The 21,048-nt window shown below is 43.8% G+C and overlaps 1 protein-coding gene across 2 annotated transcripts in view; it reads left to right on the top strand.

The window, feature by feature from the left end:
• Brca1 (BRCA1 DNA repair associated) overlaps positions 1-19,067 on the top strand; it is a 64,584-nt gene extending 45,517 nt beyond the window's left edge. The window contains exons 15-23 of one of the 2 annotated variants that reach the window (XM_021211578.1): positions 271-557; positions 2,992-3,079; positions 6,283-6,360; positions 6,816-6,856; positions 10,124-10,204; positions 14,441-14,495; positions 15,796-15,869; positions 16,128-16,188; positions 17,866-19,067. In XM_021211578.1, coding sequence (XP_021067237.1) covers positions 271-557; positions 2,992-3,079; positions 6,283-6,360; positions 6,816-6,856; positions 10,124-10,204; positions 14,441-14,495; positions 15,796-15,869; positions 16,128-16,188; positions 17,866-18,017 — 917 coding nt within the window. In that variant the 3' untranslated portion in view covers positions 18,018-19,067. The remainder of the gene's footprint in view (positions 1-270; positions 558-2,991; positions 3,080-6,282; positions 6,361-6,815; positions 6,857-10,123; positions 10,205-14,440; positions 14,496-15,795; positions 15,870-16,127; positions 16,189-17,865) is intronic. The other variant, XM_021211580.2, reaches the window with a different exon arrangement.
• The last annotated feature ends 1,981 nt before the right edge of the window (positions 19,068-21,048 follow it).

The following is a 21,048-nucleotide window of genomic DNA, read 5'->3' as shown; positions in this document are numbered from 1 at the left end:
GGGCATCGGATCCCCATTACAGATGGTTGTGAGCCACCATGTGGTTGCTGGGAATTGAACTCAGGACCTTTGGAAGAGCAGTCAATGCTCTTAACCACTGAACCATCTCTCCAGCCCACCATATTATTCTTTAGAGAAGTTACGGTACCATGCTTTCACTAATGTATTTTCTTCCTTTTAACATAACTTAATGGGTCTTTTTCTTCACAGAAACTAGAACCTTGAATTCAACATTTATTGCCACTTAAGTTGAATTTGTCTTCCTTGCAGAAGGAACCCCATACCTGGAATCTGGAATCAGCCTTTTCTCTAGTAGAGACCCCGAATCTGAGTCCCCTAAAGAACCAGCCCATGTTGGCACCACACCAGCTTCAACCTCTGCACTGAAAATATCCCAAGGTCAAGTTGCTGAGTCTTTCAGGAGTGCAGCTGCTGCTGGTGCTGATACAGCAGTGGTAGGAATTGTGAGCAAGATAAAGCCGGAATTGACGTGTTCAAAAGAAAGAGCGGATAGAGAAATATCCATGGTGGTGTCAGGCTTGACCCCCAAAGAATTAGTGAGTGTGTCATCTGTACCTCTCTTAACTGTGGCTTGACTTTGGCTGCCAGATATTAGTATAAATAGTGGCAATGGATAAACTATAGGAAGGAAGTTATTTGAGGAATACTTGGTGAATACTAGGCACCTTGTGAGGTATGATAGAGATTTTGAATGTATTGGAATTTCCTTTTTTTCAAACAAAACAAACAAAAAACAATAACTGGGTAACTAGATAGAGCAGCTCTCTTCAGAAGGCATTGTTTTCCCCTCAGTTCACATCAAGTAAACTTGTCCGCACAACTAACTCAATGTAAGCTGGCTCCACGGCACTGCCAGACAACAGCATTTCTCCAGGGCTTGTCTATCTTGGCTGGGAACAGCCTGTCTGTCCTTTCTGTCCTGCAGTACTTACCCCTTGCTTACTAGGGCTTGGGCACATCCATGGGCCCTTGGGTACCTCCAGAGATGGAAATTGTTTCATACTCAACAAAAACATTAAGCCCACTGAACCCATGTTTCTCTTTAAGCTGCTTATAGATTTTAACAATTCTGAGGAATTTATTTCTCCTATAGTTAACTGTTACAGTAATATATAATTACATGTCAGACCATCGATTGGATTTAATAGTAGATGCCATTTATTACACACTGAGAGGCAATATTAAGCAATAAACTCTTACTTAATAGAGCCTTCATAGGTGTGACTCCATTCCCCATCCTAACGGCTCTACAGGTAGTGAGTGACTCAGCATAGATTCTCGATGGCCCCACGTATCCCGCCGCTGAGAAGGCAAGGCAAGCTTTGCTTCCCTGACAGATGCAGTGTATCCATACAAGATGATAACTTGGTGTTGTCACTTCACAGTCCCATGCTCCAGCAGCAGTTCCTCTGGAAAGTCTTACTGCACTTGTTTGAATACTCCTGGTGGACTTCCTTGCACACCAAGAATTCCCGTTTATTCATTGCAATCTTTTAAACCTTACTCCTTTGTTTTTTGAGTTTAGCTTTTTAGAGATAGCTAGAGTGGTCTAATCATTTAGCTTTGGGCAGTTCTGAGCTGCAGATTAAACTATAAGTGCTTGGGTACATGTTTTCTTTAAACAAGCAAAGAGGAAAACTTTGAGCTCTATTCAGACTTGCCGAAGTGTGTTAAATTTATGATGAAAGCCACTGACTGTATTACACATGATTAATTCTGAAGCCCATATTAAGATGATCTTTTCAGCAGTTGCCTGTCTAACTGAACCCTGTTTTAAAGCTGGGATTTCAGCAATTAACCAGTTCAGAATTGCTAATGACACTGCAGAGGGCAACAGCAAAAGGAGGATGGTGGCATTGGCTCCGCCAGCCTCCTGTTCTCCAGTGCTTGGTGGCAGTGTGGAATGAGGCAGCACGGGCTGGCTTCCATTGCAGTACTAAGGGGCACATAAATATTGGCATGGGTGGTAAAGGCTAGGAAATGAAGCTTCCTGGTAAGCAAGCTTATTTACCAAATAGTAGCTACCAGTTAGGTCCGCTGTGCCATAATGGATATGGTTCATTTCCTTTAATGCCTATTGATTTTTATTTGCTTGATAGAGAATAGCTAAGGGACTCTAGATTTCTTTTGGGAAAAATGAGTCTCTTCCAATATTTTTTCTTAGGAGAGAATTGATATTTTTTGTACTGAATCTACAAATACCTTTGCTTGAGTGCTTTGTAACTATCAGAGTTGAATCTTGACTTAAGCTATGTATTATCTATAGCAGAACTTTCTATATAAGGCTAGTTACAACTCAGTTTGAGCTGTAGACTTATACATTTATTATAGGATAGTAGGCTGTCATTCTGTAAAGAAACTCAAGAGAATCATGCTATCTGATCTTTGGTTATAATTCCATGGCTTCTTTTACTACATAGAACTACATTAGGATGTTTTTCTCTGACTTATACATGGTTTTGGGGGTTTTGTTTGTTTGAAGGCAAGGCATTGTTTATTTGTGTGAGACAAGATCTCACTATGTAGTCCTGGCTGGACTGGAACTCAGTATGTAGACTAGGATGGCCTTGAACTCATGGATCTCCCTGCCTCTGACTCCCAAGTACCATGCCTGGCTGATTTATACATACTTTTTCTTTAAATTGTCAATTTTTTGAGACTTTGGGCATTTTGTATGTTTAAAAGCCAGGATGGGGTAATCACAGTGACTCCAGTGTTTGCCATGTAAGCCTGCCAACCTGGGTTCAATCCCCAAAATGCACATGAAAACGGAAGGAGAGAAGCAACTCCACGACCCTGTCCTTTGACACCTACACATATACTCTGAACAACAATCATACACAATCTACATTTAAACATTTTTAAGAAATGTGCCTTTTATGGGAATGGAGACTCAGAATTAAAGTAATTAATACTTTAAGCTCTGTAGCAGAATTAACAGCATAATTCAGTGTTTGGTTTTTGTTTCAGATGATTGTGCAAAAGTTTGCTGAAAAATACCGCCTCACTTTAACTGACGCAGTTACTGAGGAGACAACACATGTAATTATAAAAACAGGTACACTACAAACTTTTACAGGCAACGCTGTATTTACATCATAAACTACATGAAGAGCTATGTCAATCGAGTTAAGCATCCCTAACCAAAAGTTCAAAATCCTCAACTATTTGAATGTAGACAACATGGGAAATAGAGCACTCCACTTTTTGTGGGATCGTTCGTAGCCAGGATGTGGGCATGTGCAGCATGTGTGTACAATTGCCTCCAGGGTGTGCAGATGAAGCTGAGTGAAAGTACCACTTAACAGACATGCAGAAGGCCCTGGATCAGCAGTTCTCAACCTGTGGGTCCTGACCCCTTTGGGGAGGTTGAACAACCCTTTCACAGGGGTCACCTAAGAACATGTGAAAATTCAGGTGCTCACATTAGGATTCATAACAGTAGCAAGGTTACAGTTATGAAGAGCAGCTCTGGTGGGGGACTCAGCACAATGTGAGGAACTATATTAAAAGGTGCAGCATTGGGAAGGTTAAGGACCACTGCTCTAGGTACTATCTCTAGCACCATAAATAAGAAATGACCCTCGGGCTCTCTTGTTTCTCTCTTGCCCTCTCTGGCTATTCCCTTCCCCCTCCCTTCCCTATTCCCTTCCCCCTCTCTCCACGTGTTCATGGCCTGCCTCTACTTCTCTACTCTCTCCCTCTCTCTGCCTTTTTCTGCCACTACTACCCTCTTGACTCCCCTCCCCTTGCCCTAAATAAACTCTATTCTATACTATGAAAGAAGGAAGGAAGGAAGGAAGGAAGGAAGGAAGGAAGGAAGGAAGGAAGGAAGGAAGGAAGGAAAGAAGGAAAGAAGTAAAGAAGGAAAGAAGGAAAGAAGGAAAGAAGGAAAGAAGGAAAGAAGGAAAGAGATGACCCTCAGATTGGCTGTGGAGACAAACACCTATGATCTCAACGTTCAGGAGACAGAAGCAGGAAATCATAAGTTTAAGGCCAGCCTAGGCTGTGAAGCAAGACTTTGTCTCAAAAAATAAATGAAGCAACAGCAACAAAACTTGGATTTGTGCTATGCATGGAAGATGTATGCAGATTTGCTGAAAATACTTTTGGGCCTAGTGTTCCAGAGTACTAAGCCTATCTTTGTTTAAGCCATGGATGAAGTCTCCTGATGGTCATTCATTACTTTATAAAGGTGGCCATTTTGTTTGACCTACTAATTTGGGTTAAAATTTAGGGAGTAGCCAGACAAAGTGCTGAACCACTTCTGTCTACCTGCTTGGAGTTCAGTGCCAATCACAGACCAAATAACAGAAGAGCAAGTGAGGCAGAGAAGAAGTAAGTCTTCTCTCGAACTCTGGAGACTAGCTAGCTACATGTGACCTCTGGCTTGAGTGTGGCTGAGTAAGTCCTCTAACCTTAACGTGGAAAGGGGAAAGAGTGGAGCCACTCACTTGTGTTCTTTCTCCTCGTCTAGTCTTAATTGTGCTTGTATAAGATAGCTCTGGGAGCTTTCACTGACTGTGTAGAGTCTGAGTGAACAGTAGACATTGCAGGCTGCTGCCCTACATTAGTACAAGCCTGATAGGTGTAGCAGGTGATGTGTGGCTCTAGCCTTTGAATGTTCTGGAGTGATAGTCTAGGTGACATCCTCTGTGCTGAGCACAGTGGTTTTCATAGTGGCAGCTGATAAGCTTAGAGAGCATCGAGGGACAGATGGAGAAAAGAACTCAGTATAGTTCCAGGGCTGGAACAATGGCTCAGTGGACCCAGGTTTGACTCTCAGCACCCACATGGCAGCTCACAGCCATCTATAACTCTTGTTCCGGGGAATCCACGATGCCTGTGACTTTAGGCACCAGGCCTGCATGTGATATGTAGACATTCATGCAAGCAAAACATACATAAAGTAAGTATAAAACAATTGATTTTTAGTAAAAGTGATGTTAGACAGAGTAAAGGAATGAGACCGAAGAGGCCAAGATATCCATCTTTAAGCATCTGAAAAATTATTGTCAGGCTTCAGAAATGTAAAAAAAACAAACAAACACTATTCCTGGGGATGTAGGAAGTATAAATTATGGCTACACTCTAAGACCTGGCTAACAGAATTGGTTTTCTGATGTACTCTTGCCCCTTCTGGGATATTTCTAACCACAGGGCTCTAGGCTTTCCCAAGGGGCCCAATGCTCTTTGACTCTTTGCCTTAAGAACACTAAAATCTAGGTTCCTTCTTCAGTGGATTGTACCAGGGGGCAGTGCTCATTAGAATAGGTGCCAGGACAAGCTGTGGCAAGCTAAGTACTATTTAAGAAGGGAATGTCATTGAATTTTCATACATTTTAAGCAGCAAGTTTGGATGAAAGGTGATAAAGACTGAAAAGGGAGCTTTAAAATACAAATTAAACCTAAAGTAACTCTTTAAACTCAAAAGCAATATAACATTTGTTGGTTGTGAACTAAAATCAGCTTTTATAGCATTTAAACAAAAAACTTCAAAACATTATGAGTAACTCTGTGAGGCAAAATGGCCACTTCAACTTGCAGATGGCCTGCTGTGTTTGGGATTCAGTTGAATACTTTTCTCCTGTTTAAATGGTTTTTTTCTGTTTGCTTAGTTCTTCAAAGGGGCCTTTGAAACACTAGGCAATAAACAGATTCTTTAGCCACTGCTTATTGAAATACAAAAAAGGGATAGCTATGACAAGACTTCCTCTTCCTCTCAGGAATACAGAGGGTAAGGGTCCCCTGGGTCGAAATTGCCTGGATTAGGATCTTTTTTTTTGGGGGGGGGGGGTTCGAGATAGGGTTTTTCTGTGTAGTCCTGGCTGTCCTGCAACTCACTCTGTAGACCAGGCTGGCCTCGAACTCGGAAACCCGCCTGCCTCTGCCTCCCAAGTGCTGGGATTAAAGGCTAGGATCTTTTTTTTTAATGTTGGACTTAACACTATTTTATTCTCTTACATATTGCTGTCTGGTAAAATAGATCTCCGTCCATATCAATCACCACTGCAACGTGGATAATCAACACGGGATAGAACACTTTAGCTAACCTTAACATCTCAAAGCTGAGGCCAGCGATCCTCTGGTCTTAACATGGCATCTGCCTCTTCCAAGCTTGCAAACCCCACACCTGGTTGTCTGTCCTCAGAGGTGAATCACCATTCCAGACTGATCTCGAGCTAGGGCTGGGCTCCAGCTTTTCAGGGGCAGCACCTCTTATTCTCTTTCTCAGCCTTTGGGTGTTTTTCATTTTTGCAGATGCCGAGTTTGTGTGTGAGCGGACACTGAAATATTTTCTGGGCATTGCAGGAGGAAAGTGGATAGTTAGCTATTCATGTGAGTACAGTGATGGGGGGGGGGCGGGGAGAGGCGTGTCTCTGCTGCTCCCTTTAGCACCTCAGAGCTATATTTTACACCTAACATTAACACATGAGGTTTCTGCTGATGCCAAGTCTGAGCACCAAAGGGTCTCTAATGGGATCACAAAACTAGCTTTGTCTCTAGGTGCATGTTGCTTTGTTCTGATCCACTGGCGTTGCTGAGAAAGAGATTTCGTTATAACTAGTAGGGCCTGATCTTCTCTGAGCAGAGTTAGCATATGAACAGGGATTTATTTACTGGTAGGTGGGAACCCATGCACAGCAGTGCTTTTATAATGTTTATGTTAGGTAGCAGCTATCTCCAGAAGGAGGTCTCTGCCACGAGCCTTGTGAATCGCTGAGCTTCCCACCTCCACAAAAGGGTCGTGTTGATTTGTTCTCTGTGACTTACCTTTTCTTTATTCTCTTCAGGGGTGGTCCAGTCTATCCAAGAAAGAAAACTTCTGAATGTGGTAGGTACCTGATAGGAACTAATCTGGGACACCTCGTATGGGTGTTGGGGTGTCAGGTGGAGGAGGGTGTGGATCTGCTTTCTTCCTTCAGTACACAACAAGGGGACCTTCAGGAGTGATGCAGAACAGGCCAGGAAATGTCATATTCTCATGCGTTCTAGGAAAGCCTTTTCTTTGGAGAAAGAATTTACAGAGTAAAGATTCGTAGGAACAAATAATGATCCACCTCCAGAGACAGATGAGGTGACGCACGTCTGTGACCCTGGCACTTAACAAGAGCCTGTCTTTGGCTTGGTTCAGTTGGTTGGTGTTTCTTTTTTGTTTTGTTGTTGGTTTGGGTTGGTTTTTGGTTTTTCGAGACAGGGTTTCTCTGTGGAGCCCTGGCTGTCCTGAAACTCACTCTGTAGACCAGGCTGGCCTCGAACTCAGAAATCCGCCTGCCTCTGCCTCCCGAGTGCTGGGATTAAAGCTTCCACCTGGATTAAGAGCCTGCCCTTTCTTTCTTTCTTTCTTTCTTCCTTTCTTTCTTTCTTTCTTTCTTTCTTTCTTTCTTTCTTTCTTTCTTTCTTTCTTTCTTTCTTATCAGAAAGAGGCGCCACAATAATATAATGATAATTATTATCATTATCGTTGTTATTATTTGAGTTTCGTGTATCTCAGAATGGCTTAGAACTCCTGCTCCTCCTGTACCTGTCACCCGAGTGCTGGGATTGTAAGATTATAGGTATGTTCCACTCTGCTAAGCTTCTCCTGACTCCTGTGTACACCTCTACAGGAAACTTGCTATTCACCATTGTTAAAGAAAAAGACTTTGGATAGGGATGTGGCTTGGTTTGTGCTTGTTTTTGAGGCCCTGGGTTTGAGCTGTAGCACCTCACAAATATGTGTTACACAAGCTTGTTATTTAGGCACCAAGACAGTGGGAGCTGCAGTGGGAGAAGTTCATTGATCCTAAAATTATATGGGCTCAAAGCCAACATAAGCTGCATGAGACCCTGTCTCAGAAAATAATTAATATGCTGATATATCTGTTTATAAGTTAGTTTCCTTCCAAGAAACGCTGCTTTCTTCTAACATTAAGAACAGTGTGAGGTAAATATGGTAAGCTCGTAGGAGGAGGAATAAGTCAGAACAGCGAAGAGCTGGTGACAAGAGATCACCACAAAATCAGTGGGGTCTGTTTAAAACTGTATTATCCACTATCCTGATTTAAATTTCATTTAGGGACCGTTTATTGGGAGCCTACTAAGTGTCAGTTATGAGGAATAACACAGTAAACAAGAATGACCAATTCCCTATTCTGGAAATGATGTAAGGAGAGATATACAATAAACAAGAGGCCAAGCAAAGTCTTTGTGACCTACATAACAAGAAAGAATTGTCTTTGAAAAATATAGAGAATAGTTCTTATAGGTAGCAACAGAAAGCATAAAGATTTGGATGTAGGAGTAAGTTTGGCTTATTAAAGAAAAATAGACCATTGTAGTTGAAGACGGGGAATTAGTTTAGGGATGGACCAGAGGTGAGATGAGGGGAGGAATCAGCCAAGGGCCAAGGCAGGTCAGATTTTGTGTTAATCACAGTCATAATTTCAGTTTTATTTTTAGGATAATATGGAACATGGAGATAGTCTCTATTTTGGGGTTCATTTGAATTTTTATTGTGGGGAAGGTGTGTGACTTGGCACATGTGTGGAGGTCAGAGGACAACTTATAGGCACCAGATGTTGGTTCTCTTCTACTGTGTGGAGGCTGGGATCAAAGTCAGCAAGATCAAATTTGCTGTCAGATTTGGGAGCAAGAGCTTTGCCCACTGAATGAGATACCTCTACCCTTTGCTGGTTCCTGATTCTCCAACACTTACAGCCTTAGTTTCATTCACAATGGCTTTCAAGCGTTCTTCCTGAAAACTTCCACCTCCCAAAATAGTTACTATGAAAAAAACCTGAGTGTCTTCAGAACGGGTGTGTGCGCGCGCACGCATCAGAGACAGCTTTGTAGGCCCTCCTACCTTTATATGGCGCTGGGGTTGTCAGGCCTCATGGCGGGCACCTTTGCCTACTGAGCCATCCCACTGGCCCCGTTTTATTTATCACTGTGACCTCTCTAACCATAAATCTCTCAACAGAACTCTGAAAAACCCTAATTTCTTCAGATCACAAAATGCAGTCGATTTTTAGGTGACCAGGAATCCTCCAGTTATCCTCACACAGTGTTAGCAGTTTAATGTAAATGCTAAGTGAATGTTTTGAGAAGATACAAATGTTAAAAATCAAAATGCATTTTAAAAAAATCAAATCCCAGTGGGATGAAAGCCAACTGGTAATTTCAACAAAGATTCTCTGTGGTGATGTTGGGATAGCTTAGGCGAAGGTACTAGCTGCCCTGACCATTGGAATGCAGACCTCAGGACCCACATGGAGATGGAGAGAGCCAGCCTTAGCAAACTGTTCTCTTAACTTATACATGTGTGCCACACACTAAATAGATAAATAAAACAACGGTTGCTGTAATAAATTGACTTTAGCAGCTGAGATCCTGGTCATTAGATCTAGTCCACAAAATACTTTCCCTACTTTTGGCCAAAACTTGTAAATTACATTTCCTGGCTCTACTTCAGATGAATGTTTTCTTTCTTTCTTTCTTTCTCTCTCTCTCTCTCTCTCTCTCTCTCTCTCTCTCTCTCTCTTTCATTTATTTGAATGATCTTTTTGTGTATGTACCTGCATGTAAGTCTGTGTGAGGATGATGGATTCCCTGGAACTGGACACAACTCACAGACCGTTATAGACTGCCATGTGGGTGCTGGGAATTAAACCTGGGTCCTCTGGAAGAGCACTCAGTAGTAGTTAGCGCACTTGCTACTCTTTCAAGGAACCAGGGTTTTATTCCGGCAGCCTCATGGATTCTCACAGCTATTTTTTAACTCCAGGTCCAAGGCATTTATGTATATGGTACATGTAACATACATTTAGGCAAAATACTCATACACATAAAATGAAAAGAATGAATGTTTAAAATAAATTTTCTAAGACAGGGTCTTGGTGGCATGTCTCTTTAATCTCAGCTCTTGGAAGGAGGCAGAGTCAGGCCAATTTCTGAATCCCAGGCCTGCCAGGCTCCACTGCCTTGTCTCCAAAAAATAACAAATAAAGACAAGGTTTCATTGTGTAATGCTGGCTGCCTGGACATGAACACGGTGCCTTAATGCTTGGTGGCCATGCCATCACCTACCCCACTGATCACAGAGGTTTGTGTTTGGTTTCAGCATGAATTTGAAGTCAAAGGAGATGTTGTGACTGGAAGAAATCACCAGGGTCCAAGGCGGTCCAGGGAGTCCCGGGAAAAGGTAAAGTCCCTCTTTATGTGACAGACCCCAGCCTAAGGCTCTGCAGCCAGCTGCTACGGTGAGGTTAGTCTTTACCTGGTAAGGCACTTGGCATGATTGCTCTCAGACCACTGGCCGGGCAGTGGAGACGGGTTATTGTTTTGTTTTGTTTTTTGGTTTGGTTTGGTTTCTAGCCCAAGAAGGCAAATGGAGTACTTGTGTGCCCCATAAGTAAGAGAACATTAGGCTGAGGGTGCAGTTGTAATTTGGGTTCCAGTCTGAGGTTTAGATCCTAGCTGATGGTGACAGAGCTTGGACTTCAGGGATGGGAAGCCTTTTGTGCTCCTGCCCCACGGTGTCTTTTCTCTAAGCATCACAGTGAGCGCTGGGTGAGCGGGGTGGTTAAGCCTGTGTGCACAGATAGTGGTCTATAGCCGCAGTTTTACAGTGCTGTGACGTGTGTGCTGTTATTACCTATATTTCACATGAGAAAATTAAGGGCGAGTAGCTTAAGTTCCCCAGCGTCACATAACTAGGGGCGGTGGAAGGGGTGGAGCCGTACACCTGCACTCCAAGTCTAAATCCACACGGGTCTGGGCTTTAGAAAGTTGTAGACAGCTTCAAGGAGCAAAACAGATTGTCCCTGCAACCTTGCAAGTAAGAGCAGGACAGTCGATGACTTCCCCCAGCATGTTATAGCAGATGGTGCAGCCGGAACTCCATCTTCCTTGCAGGAAGAAGTCTTCCCAAGATTTCGCACCTGCCTGGCAGGCCTGAGCCAGCTGCCGTCTCGGTTACTGGATAAGTGCTTGTGTTCCCAGGCTGCTTTTCTTTTTCAAGTGTGCACCAGCAGGTGTTTCAGAACATTCCCACACGGAGCACCTTCTGTTCCTTCATAGAAACTTGAGAGGAGACCAGTAGAGGTTGTTTTTCTAAGGAGAGCTGCTTTGGACGGGATCACAAATCAAGTCTGGAGTTCTGAGCCCTGGGATCAGCCCATCCTCTCTCTGAGCCTATCAGATCCCTGTTCCAGATGCCAAGAACAGCTGCTCACCCTGCTTCCACTTCTGCTTGTTCCTCAAGGAGTTCTCTGTGAGCCAACCACTTGTTCCTATGCACCTGGGAGCCTTGCACAATTAGCAGTGGGTCCCTTCTCCCTCAAGATCCCTTAGGACTTCTCTTACATTCAGAATAGCAGTGATGGAAATTGCTTGGGCGAAGTAGTGACATTCAGAAGATACTAAAATGTCACTACAGTATTTTCACAAAGAAATCTATTTGTAGAGCTGAGCTTCAGATTTCTTATCTCACCACTAGACACTCTCATCAGTAAGCGTCAGCCTGGATATGAAGAGCCTTCTCAAGGCAGCATTTGTCTCCGACTGGCCGCCTGGGGGAACTTGTAGCATTTCTGAGCATTAGGTCCTGTCAACACGTTGGGGATCCATTTTATTTGTACAGATTGGGAGAGCAGCAGAGGTTCCAGAACTGCCATTCCCAACAATAACTGATTTGCCCACTGCTCCCTTTCTCCTGCCTGCAGTGTAGATGAAGCCACTTCCAATCGAGCTATCTGTGTGCTTTTAGCCCCTTAATCTTCTTTCTCAGCCTCTGTGCCTAGGTGATTTTTAGACCTAGACAAATTTTGTGTTAGTATCATAAAAGGGTAGGAAAATGGCCAAAAAATGAGTCACTCAAATGATATATGAAAGTCCTAGGTCTGATGGTACTCCTGTGATACTAACACTCAAGGCTAAAGCAGGAAGAATGATAGCTGGAAAGCCTTTCAAGAACTCATGCCAGTGTACACATAAGAATTTATTTTTCTTTCTTTCTTCCTTTCTTTTGTTCTTTCTTTCGTTCTTTCGTTCTTTTTGAATTCATACTAACACAGTTGTTACTAGACACATTGGGGCTATTCTAAGTTTCATCAAAAACAGTTCAAAGCAGATATGGTGGTTCTTGCATTCAGGAGTCAGAGGCAGGTGTGTATTTTTTTCAATATGTCACAGTGGCACATACTTGCCCTGTACCAGCCTTAGCATCTGTGAAGTCCTGCCTTTGAATAAACCAGCTCCGTAACAGGTGGCAGTAGTGGTGCGCACCTTTCATCCCACCACTCGGAAGGAAACAGAGCTCACAGACCCCTGCTGGTTAGAGGATAGCCGGAGCTACACGAAGAAACCCTGTCTGGGGGAGGGGTGGAGTGTGCTGGGGCGGAAGTGCAACAAGGAAGACAGCTCCTCATCCCCACTGTACACGATGACATACGCCGTTAATCCCAGGATGAGAGACAGATGGATCTCTAAATTCCAAGTCCACCTTTGTCTACATAAAGAGTTCCAGGCTACCAGGACCATAGTGAGATCTTTTCTCAAAAAATGAAAATAACTGAAAGTTTAGAAGTTCAGGCTTGGCCGGGCAGTGGTGGCGCATGCCTTTAATCCCAGCACTTGGGAGGCAGAGGCAGGCGGATTTCTGAGTTCGAGGTCAGCCTGGTCTACAAAGTGAGTTCCAGGACAGCCAGGGATACACAGAGAAACCCTGTCTCAAAAAAAAAAAAAAATCCTGCTTGGGCATAGTGGTACACACCTTTAATCTCACTACTCAGATGACAGGGTTTGAATCTCTGAGCTCCAGAACAGTGAGGACTACTATACATATCGAGAAACCCTTTCTTGAAAAAAAAATTGTTTTTGACTCGAGAGATGGCTCAATGGTTAGTAACACTGACTACTCTTCCAGAGGACCCAGGTTCAAATCCTAGCACCTACATGGCAGCTCATAACTTTCTATAACTCAAAGATCTGATACTCTCACATAGAGACATGCATGCTGGCAAAACACCAATACATATAAAGTAAAGGTAAATAATAAATTAAGGGAGGATAGAGAGATGACTCAGCAATTAAGAGCACTGGCAAGTCTTGTAGAGGTCCTGAGTTCAATCCCCAGCACCCACATTGTGACTCAGAGCCATCTATATTGGGATCTGATGCCCTTTCTTCTGGTATGCATGAAGATAGCACACCATATACATAAAATTAATAAATATTTTTTAAAAAGAAAAGGGAATTGAGAAGTACAGTTCCTCACTCACCATACTTCAGATGTTCAACAGCCACATGTGACTTGCAGCCTCCGGCCTTATGAGACCAGATACAGGACATTTCCAGGTCACAGAATGTTCTTCAGATAGCACTGAGGAGCACTGTAATTATATTTTCCCCTAGGAGAGTGCATGTTCTGTGTGTAAAACGAGCATGTGCACAAGCAGGCGCTCTGCTGGTGTGGTTCACGTTTACCTCTGATGTAACAAGCCTGAGTAGTCCTCTCACTGCAGCCAGAGAGCTCTGCATTTCTTGCAATTAAACATAAAGAGGGACCAGAGGGGATTGTGTGTTCGCTGTCTCTAGTTTTGTTTCCTCATCTTTGACCAGGGTCACCAGCATGAGCCTGGGCCAGATTAATAACAAGGTGGGAAGTAATGACTACAGGGGCCAGAAAGATGACTCAGAGGCCTTGGCACCTGGAAATCTGACTCCTTCTGGTCTCCATGTGCTTTTTTGTTTGTTTGTTTGTTTAGAATGACTCTAGAATGTAGAACGGATTGTCTCTGGGAAGGAGGACAGACTGTCAAGTGATAAAGTGTGTGGAGAGTGTCTGTATTTCTTAAAAAAAAAAAAAAAAAAACCACTGTGGTGGTGCTTTTCCCAGGATTTGTTAGATGGAAGTGGGAGAGTCAGGAGTTCAAGGCCAACCTAAATTACATTATAAATCTGAGGCCACTTGGCCTATGTAAGATCTTGTCTCACAAAAAGGAGAGACTGGAGAGGTAGCTCATTGGTTAGATTCAGAAGACCTGATTTTGATTCCCAGCATCCATACTGACCAATTCACAACTGCCAGTAACCTCAGCTCCAGAGGATGTGCATTCTTCCTGCTCCTTGGACACCTGCATACAGGTGCCATATCCTCTCTGCAAGTGCTCTTAACCACTGAGCCCTCTTTCCAGCCTTAACAATGAGGATTCAACCTGGAGTCTTGTCTAACACATACTAGTCACTGGATCACTAACCCCCTTTCTTATCCTGTCCCCCCCACCATATCTCTCTCTCTCTCTCTCTCTCTCTCTCTCTCTCTCTCTCTCTTTCTCTCTCACGCACGCGCACACACACACACACACACACACACACACACACACTTAAAAATTATAACTTTCTCTCCACCTCATCACTTACTCTCCTCTCTTTGCAGCTCTTCAAGGGCCTACAGGTCTATTGTTGTGAGCCCTTCACCAACATGTCCAAAGGTAAGACCCTGGGAAGTCTGCAGCATATCTTAGATAGCATCACCCTACATGGAAGCCCCTCAGATGGGTTAAATGGTCCAGTGGAAGACTGCTGTGGTTCTGGGCTTATATATCAAAGGCCCTTGTCCTTGTGTAGATTTGGTTAGTTCCTGTCAAAGTGAAGGTCCCTCGCCTTTTTTCTCTGCTTCCCTCAGCTCCTGGGGCTGGAGTTGTGTGACTTGGGAAAGGGGAGCCGAGGAGCAGTGGTTCTCGAATTTATTTCCTCAGGCTTTGGTGACCTTCACCTCCAACCATAAAATTATTTTGCTGCTACTTCATAACTGATTTTGCTAGTGTTATGAGTCATAATGTAAATATCCAATGTACAGGATATTTGCAAAATGTAGAACCCCCCTCCAAAGGGGTCGTGACCCACAAGTTGAGAACCACTGCATTGGTGTCTGGCCGTAGCAAGGGAGCCTAGCAGTGTCATTTAGCTTCCTTCTGTGCTGGTTATTGATTGCGCATTTATAAGGTTTCAAGTGTCGCTCAATGTTTTATGTGTTTGAACTTTAATGAAAGCCAGGGACACTAGTGGGTATCACTGCAGGAGGGGTAAGTTAGTAGTCTCAGTTCAGGCAACACCTCCACAGTTCCCGGGAGTGAGCAGATGGTCCTTTGAGAACAATAGGAGGATGCTTTGAGCATCCCCAAAGAAGCCTAGAAGGTTGGTCAGTCAGTGCTGCTGATTCTTAGGCCCAACCTATGAGATTCATCCCCTAGATGTGTGGATCCTAGCTCAGCATGTGATCTTTCCAAATGACATGCTAGATCTCTGGCCAGGGTGACCTATATTTTTACCACTGGATAAAATATCTTCCAGTCTTTGACATTTAGAGTAATTTCCATCAAGAAAGGTGCTCTCAAGGGCCATGATTGTCAGTTACCAACAGCAAACTAGGATATAGGAGCAAAGAAGAAAGACTGGGTTTTTCACATAGTGTCTAGTAAGTTAGCAAATTATTGGAAATTCAGTCCTCTTTTTCAACATGTTTCATTTGGGAGACCATGAAGCCTTATCTGCCACGTGACTTCATGGAGACTAATAACCAAAAGTAGGCTGCAGCTACATCAATGGCAGATTGACTTAAAAGCCATACTGATTTTAGGGTTTTTCTATCTTTAAAAAACAAAAAAACAAAAAAACAGCTCACTGAGGTTAGAACAAAACAAAAAGACTGAGGTTTGCTCCAGGGGGACTGTAGAGGGCATCGGGAGTAGATGTGGGTCACTATGGTGATTTTACATCTGTGCTGTGTAGATGAGCTGGAGAGGATGCTGCAGTTGTGTGGGGCTTCCGTGGTGAAGGAGCTTTCATCTCTCACCCATGACACCGTGAGTATTTGGGGCCTTAAGGAGAGGAAAACACTCTCCTTCCATTAAACAAGTCCCCCAGAGTAGCCAGGGGGCTTTCTCTACCCATGACCCTGTATCAGAAGACCTGTCTGTGAGTAAAGGCTTGGGAACTGTAAGCGTTGAATGTGTTGAGGGAGGTCTTTCCCTTCTAGCCCTTTTAACCATGTAAAAGTGGACATGACTTTACCAGAAGCCCTGCTTTGGCACTAAATGCTTTTTTCCTGTCTGGGTACGCAGGGTGCTCAACCAGTTGTGATCGTGCAGCCAAGTGCCTGGACAGAAGACAGCTACTACCCAGGTAAAGTACTGTGCACTTACATCACGTGAGGTCCTGTTGGATGGGTTTGATTCCCTACTACGTAGTTATCTGATTATTACCTGACTAATATAATTCTCAGCTGCTTTTTCTGTTTGGTTTGTTTTGTTTGGGGTTTTTTGTTTGTTTGTTTTGTTGTTGTTGTTTTGGTTTTGAGATAATGTCATGTCTTAGAATGCAGAGATCCACCAGCCTCTACTTCCTGAGTACTGGGATTGAAAGTGTCGTCACCGTGAGCAGCCTGTTTGTTGTCTTGGGTTTTGGTTTGCCTGCTGTGTAACGCAGCCTGGTCTCCAATGCTTGGTGATCTTTCTGCCTCGGGCTTGAAAGTGCTGAGACTATAGGTGTGCCCGACCGCACTCGGTGTTTTTATGGGGTTTTGTTTGGTTGATTGCTTGTTTTGAGGTTTTGGGTTTTGGTTTTCGAGACTGGATTTCTCTGTGTAGCCCAGACTGTCCTGGAACTTACTCTGTAGACCAAGTTGGCCTCAAACTTACTGATTCATCTGCCTCTTCTCCTGATTGCTGGGATCAAAGGCATGTGCTACCACTACCCAGCTTTCAGCCTATTTTTAATGTTTTCATGAATGAATAACTAAAATGTTTATTAAAAGATCTTTATGATGGGGCTGGAGAGATGGCTCAGTGGTTAAGAGCACTGACTGCTCTTCAGAGGTCCTGGGTTCAATTCCCAGCACCACATGGTGGCTCACAATTGTCTATAACTCAAGATCTGACACTCATACAGACATACATGCAGGCAAAACACCAATGCGTGTAAAATAAAAATAAATAAATTTAAAAGAGGAGGCAGGCTGGAGAGATGGGTCCATGGTTAAGAACACTAGCCACTCTTCCAGAGGACTAGGGTTTAATTTCCAGCTACTATATAGCAACTCACAACTGCCTGTAATTCTAGTTCCAGGAATCCAATGCCCTGAAACAGACATACACACAGACAAAACACTGATGTACATAAAATGGGTAAATAAATCTTTAAAAAAGAAAAAAAATCTTCAGTATGTATGTGTGCATGCCTGTTTGTTTACTTTTAAGTGTATATTTGTGGGAGTTGAAGGATAAATTAGAGTTGATAGCCTGAGTCCACCATGTGAATGGATCCTAGGGACTGACTCAGATCGTCAGGCTCTACAAGGGTCTTTACCCACTGAGCTATCTTTTTGATGTTTTTGTTGTTTTGTATTATAAAAGTACTATATGAGACCACATGTGCTGGTACACACTGTTAATCTCAGCTTTTGGGAGAACAGTTGGATCTCTGCCAGTTCAAGTACAGCCTGCTCTACAGGTCAAGTTCAAGGCCTACCCTAGCTATAAAGTAATACACGCTTGGATATGTGTACATACATGTACATTTACACACAGGTGATCATGTTTATGATATTTTGTCTTTTCACTTAAGATATTTCTCCACACCATCTGCTCTCTCGTGGCTTTTCCTAAACAGGCTGAAGTTCGTATTATTTCAGTCTGGGCTTTTACCACGTCCGCTCCCCTAGCTTCTGAATAAGGTCCTTACGCGTTGTTCCTGAGGACCTGCTCAGCCCAAAACTTACATGCTCAGATCTCAGAATGGGTTGGTTAGAGTCTCGTCTAGAAGGATGACTTAACACCAGTCTCTGCTTGTTTCTGTCTGCAGACATTGGGCAGCTGTGCAAGGCACGTCTAGTGATGTGGGACTGGGTGTTGGACAGTCTATCCAGCTACCGGTGTCGGGATCTGAATGCCTACCTGGTACGGAATATCACCTGTGTTCCTGACAGTAGTGAGCCACGAGACTCCAATGATTAATTTAAGGAATGGTCTTCCGTGCCCGGGGAGCACCTCTCAGTCTTTGGTGCTTCCACACCCTACTTACTAAGTATTTTTCATGCATCAGCCTGGAAAAACCAGCTTCTACCTATGTGAGGGTAGGTGCCTTAAAGGTTTTCTAACCAAGTCCCCCTTTGAAATCTGTCTTGAACACAAAAAGTTTTCACCTGAGAAAACTTTAGCCCAGCAATTGAGCAAGATGCTAATTTGTTGCATATCATTCTTGGAGAGAAAGTAGAGTGGCTTGGCTGGTCTGAGCTGGGCATGGTGGTACTTGCCTATAATCACAGCATTTGGTGGAAAAAGACGGGCATGTCGTGAGTTCAAGGCCAGCCTGGACTGTATATGACTGAAGAACAAATGGCTAGTGGTCCTGATTTGTTCCTTATAAATTACATGTTCATAAAGGCCAAGGGTCAAGGCCTTCAAGGAGATAGCTTGAAATCTGTGGTTTGACTTAAAAATCAGTGCTCCTCGAAGCTCCAAGTTTAGTAGCCAGCACCAAAGGACACCCATTTCCCTCCCCCAACACCACCCAGAATAGGGCTTGTGCAGGACACTGAGGAAATTCAGAGGAAGATTATGTATTTGATGTGAATGTGAGGTTTTTCAAGTGCCAGTGTCAAGGAGAGCCTTCTAATTCCCCATAACTTATGAGCAATATGTCTGTTGTAGCAGCTCTAAGTAACCCATTCCTCTTTAAATACAAGAACTCTGATATGAATATTTCATGTCTGTACAATGATGGATTCCACCAGGAAAGAAGCCGTTGCTTTCTTTGAAGTAATTTCTTCCCTTTTGCTCCCTGTTGCTGAACCTACTACTTCATAAATAATTTTGCTTGCTGAAGGAAGAGAACATATTTTTCATGAACTCATAATCTTGGACTGTTTATAGATATTGGGGGAGTAGGTCTTCTCTACCCACCCCACCCCACCCCCGTATGCAAGGGCAGTGGAGACCTGATTATATAAAGTATGTTTATAAATGCTGTGCTGTTAATACTGCAAATAAACTAAATAGCAAACATTTTGACAAAGAATGACTGTTTGGGGGCCTGGTGAGATGGTTCATTGGATAAGGTCCTGCTGCCACACCTGACAGCCAGAGTTCAACTAACCCCATGGTAGAAAGAGCAGACTCCTGCAAGATGTCTCTGGCTTCCACATACACACCATGGCCCGTGTGCTCATACACTTAGCAAGGGTCCAAGGCCTAGGGAGCCCACATGTTTCAGGTTTCTCGAAACTAAGAGCAAGATAGCAGCCTCTGACCACCCTGAGCATGAACCTGCTTTAAATTCTTTCAAGTTAGCTGGGCAGTGATGGCGCACAGCTTTAATCCCAGCACTCAAGAGGCAGAGGCAGGGGGCTGGTGAGATGGCTCAGCGGTTAAGAGTGCCGGACTGCTCTTCCAAAGGTCCTGAGTTCAAATCCCAGCAACCACATGGTGGCTCACAACCATCCATAATGAAATCTGATACTTTCTTCTGGGGTGTCTGAGGACAGCTACAGTGTACTTACATATAATAAATAAACAAATATTTAAAAAAATAAAAAGAGTCAGAGGCGGGCAGATCTCTGGGTTCAGTGATATCCAGGGCTATACAGAGAACTCCTGTCTTGGAAGTAGATTTCCATCAAGCTAAGCCAGGCAAGGTGGTGCACACTTTTAATGCCAGCACTGAGGAGGCAAAAAAGGCAGGTGGAAGTCTGTGAGTATAGAGCCAGCCTGTCTACATAGGGAGTTCCAGGCCAGCCAAAGCTACATAATGGGTCCCTATCTCATATAAGTAAATAAGTAAATTCATATTGACTGAATTGTTCCTTGTGATTTGGAACTGAGACCTCTGTGTCCTTTCTGATCATTGGCAAGTGGGTTCCACCTCTACTGCCTCTCGTCTTTCAAGCTGGTTTTCTCCACTGCATCTTCCCGCTGCTCTGTCTCCCTGACCCTTTGAAGGCACTTCTGTTATAGGGACTCAAGCAATTAGGTTGCACTCACTGGATGATTCATGGTGTTCTCAGGCCCAGTTACAAATCCCCTCACAGTGGGGTCTGGATTAGTGTTGGGTTGAACTGAGACAACTGTCAAGGGATGACAGGGTCTTATGTACCGCTGGCTAGTCTGGAACCGCCTGCACTGAGAGGCTGACGTCAGACACAGAGATTCGCCTGCCTCTGCCTCCTGAGCACTAAGATCCCAGCAGTGTGCTGCCACCAACCTGTACCTCATATCTTAATCCTTATGCTATTCAGAGAATAGAATAGACAAAGATGAAACCATCACACATCAATAATGACAGGATGGATGGGGTAGGTAAAAAAAAATGAAGCAAAGCGAACTCACTCTATTCTCAGTCTTCATCACTTAATTTGAAAAATGGAAATAAATTTCTTATTTATGAGGTTTTTCCATAGCTGTCAAATGACTGAGGAAACTTGGGCCTGCCTTCTGGCTCGTCCTTCATTCCATTTACATCAGTCATGACCCCAGGAAAGAAAGCAATTTAGGTTTAGAACTTAACAAAAAGGCTTCCTTCACCGGCCATGGCGGGCCGACAGCAAAGGCAACATGCCTGGCCGACTTCTCTCATGGCCCTCACTCCTACTCATTCAGTCTCCCAGCTTGTTTGTTTCTTCAACTATCAAAAAGTACTGGTTCAGACTGGGAGGTGGAAACTGGGGGGTCCGTTCCTGGTCAGACTGGGCCACATGAGACCCTATCTCAAAACAAGGACCTGGAGAGATGGCTCAGTAGCTGAGAGTAGTTGAGATCTTGTGCTCTTGCATAGGATCCGGTTCCCAGCCTTGGTCAGTTCTAACCCCAGCTCCTGGGGATGCAGACACTGCACACATGTGGTGCGCATGAACTCACAGGTAGGCCACACACTTGGGAGGCAAAGGCAGGCGGATTTCTGAGTTTGAGGTTCGAGGCCAGCCTGGTCTACAAGGTGAGTTCCAGGATAGCCAGGGCTACACAGAGAAACCCTGTCTCAAAAAAAAAAAAA

The sequence above is a fragment of the Mus pahari genome, chromosome 14 (assembly GCF_900095145.1).
Source record: "Mus pahari chromosome 14, PAHARI_EIJ_v1.1, whole genome shotgun sequence".
NCBI lineage: Eukaryota > Metazoa > Chordata > Mammalia > Rodentia > Muridae > Mus > Mus pahari.
Note: the sequence above shows the minus strand (reverse complement) of the source record. Positions and strands in the feature narration are given on the sequence as shown.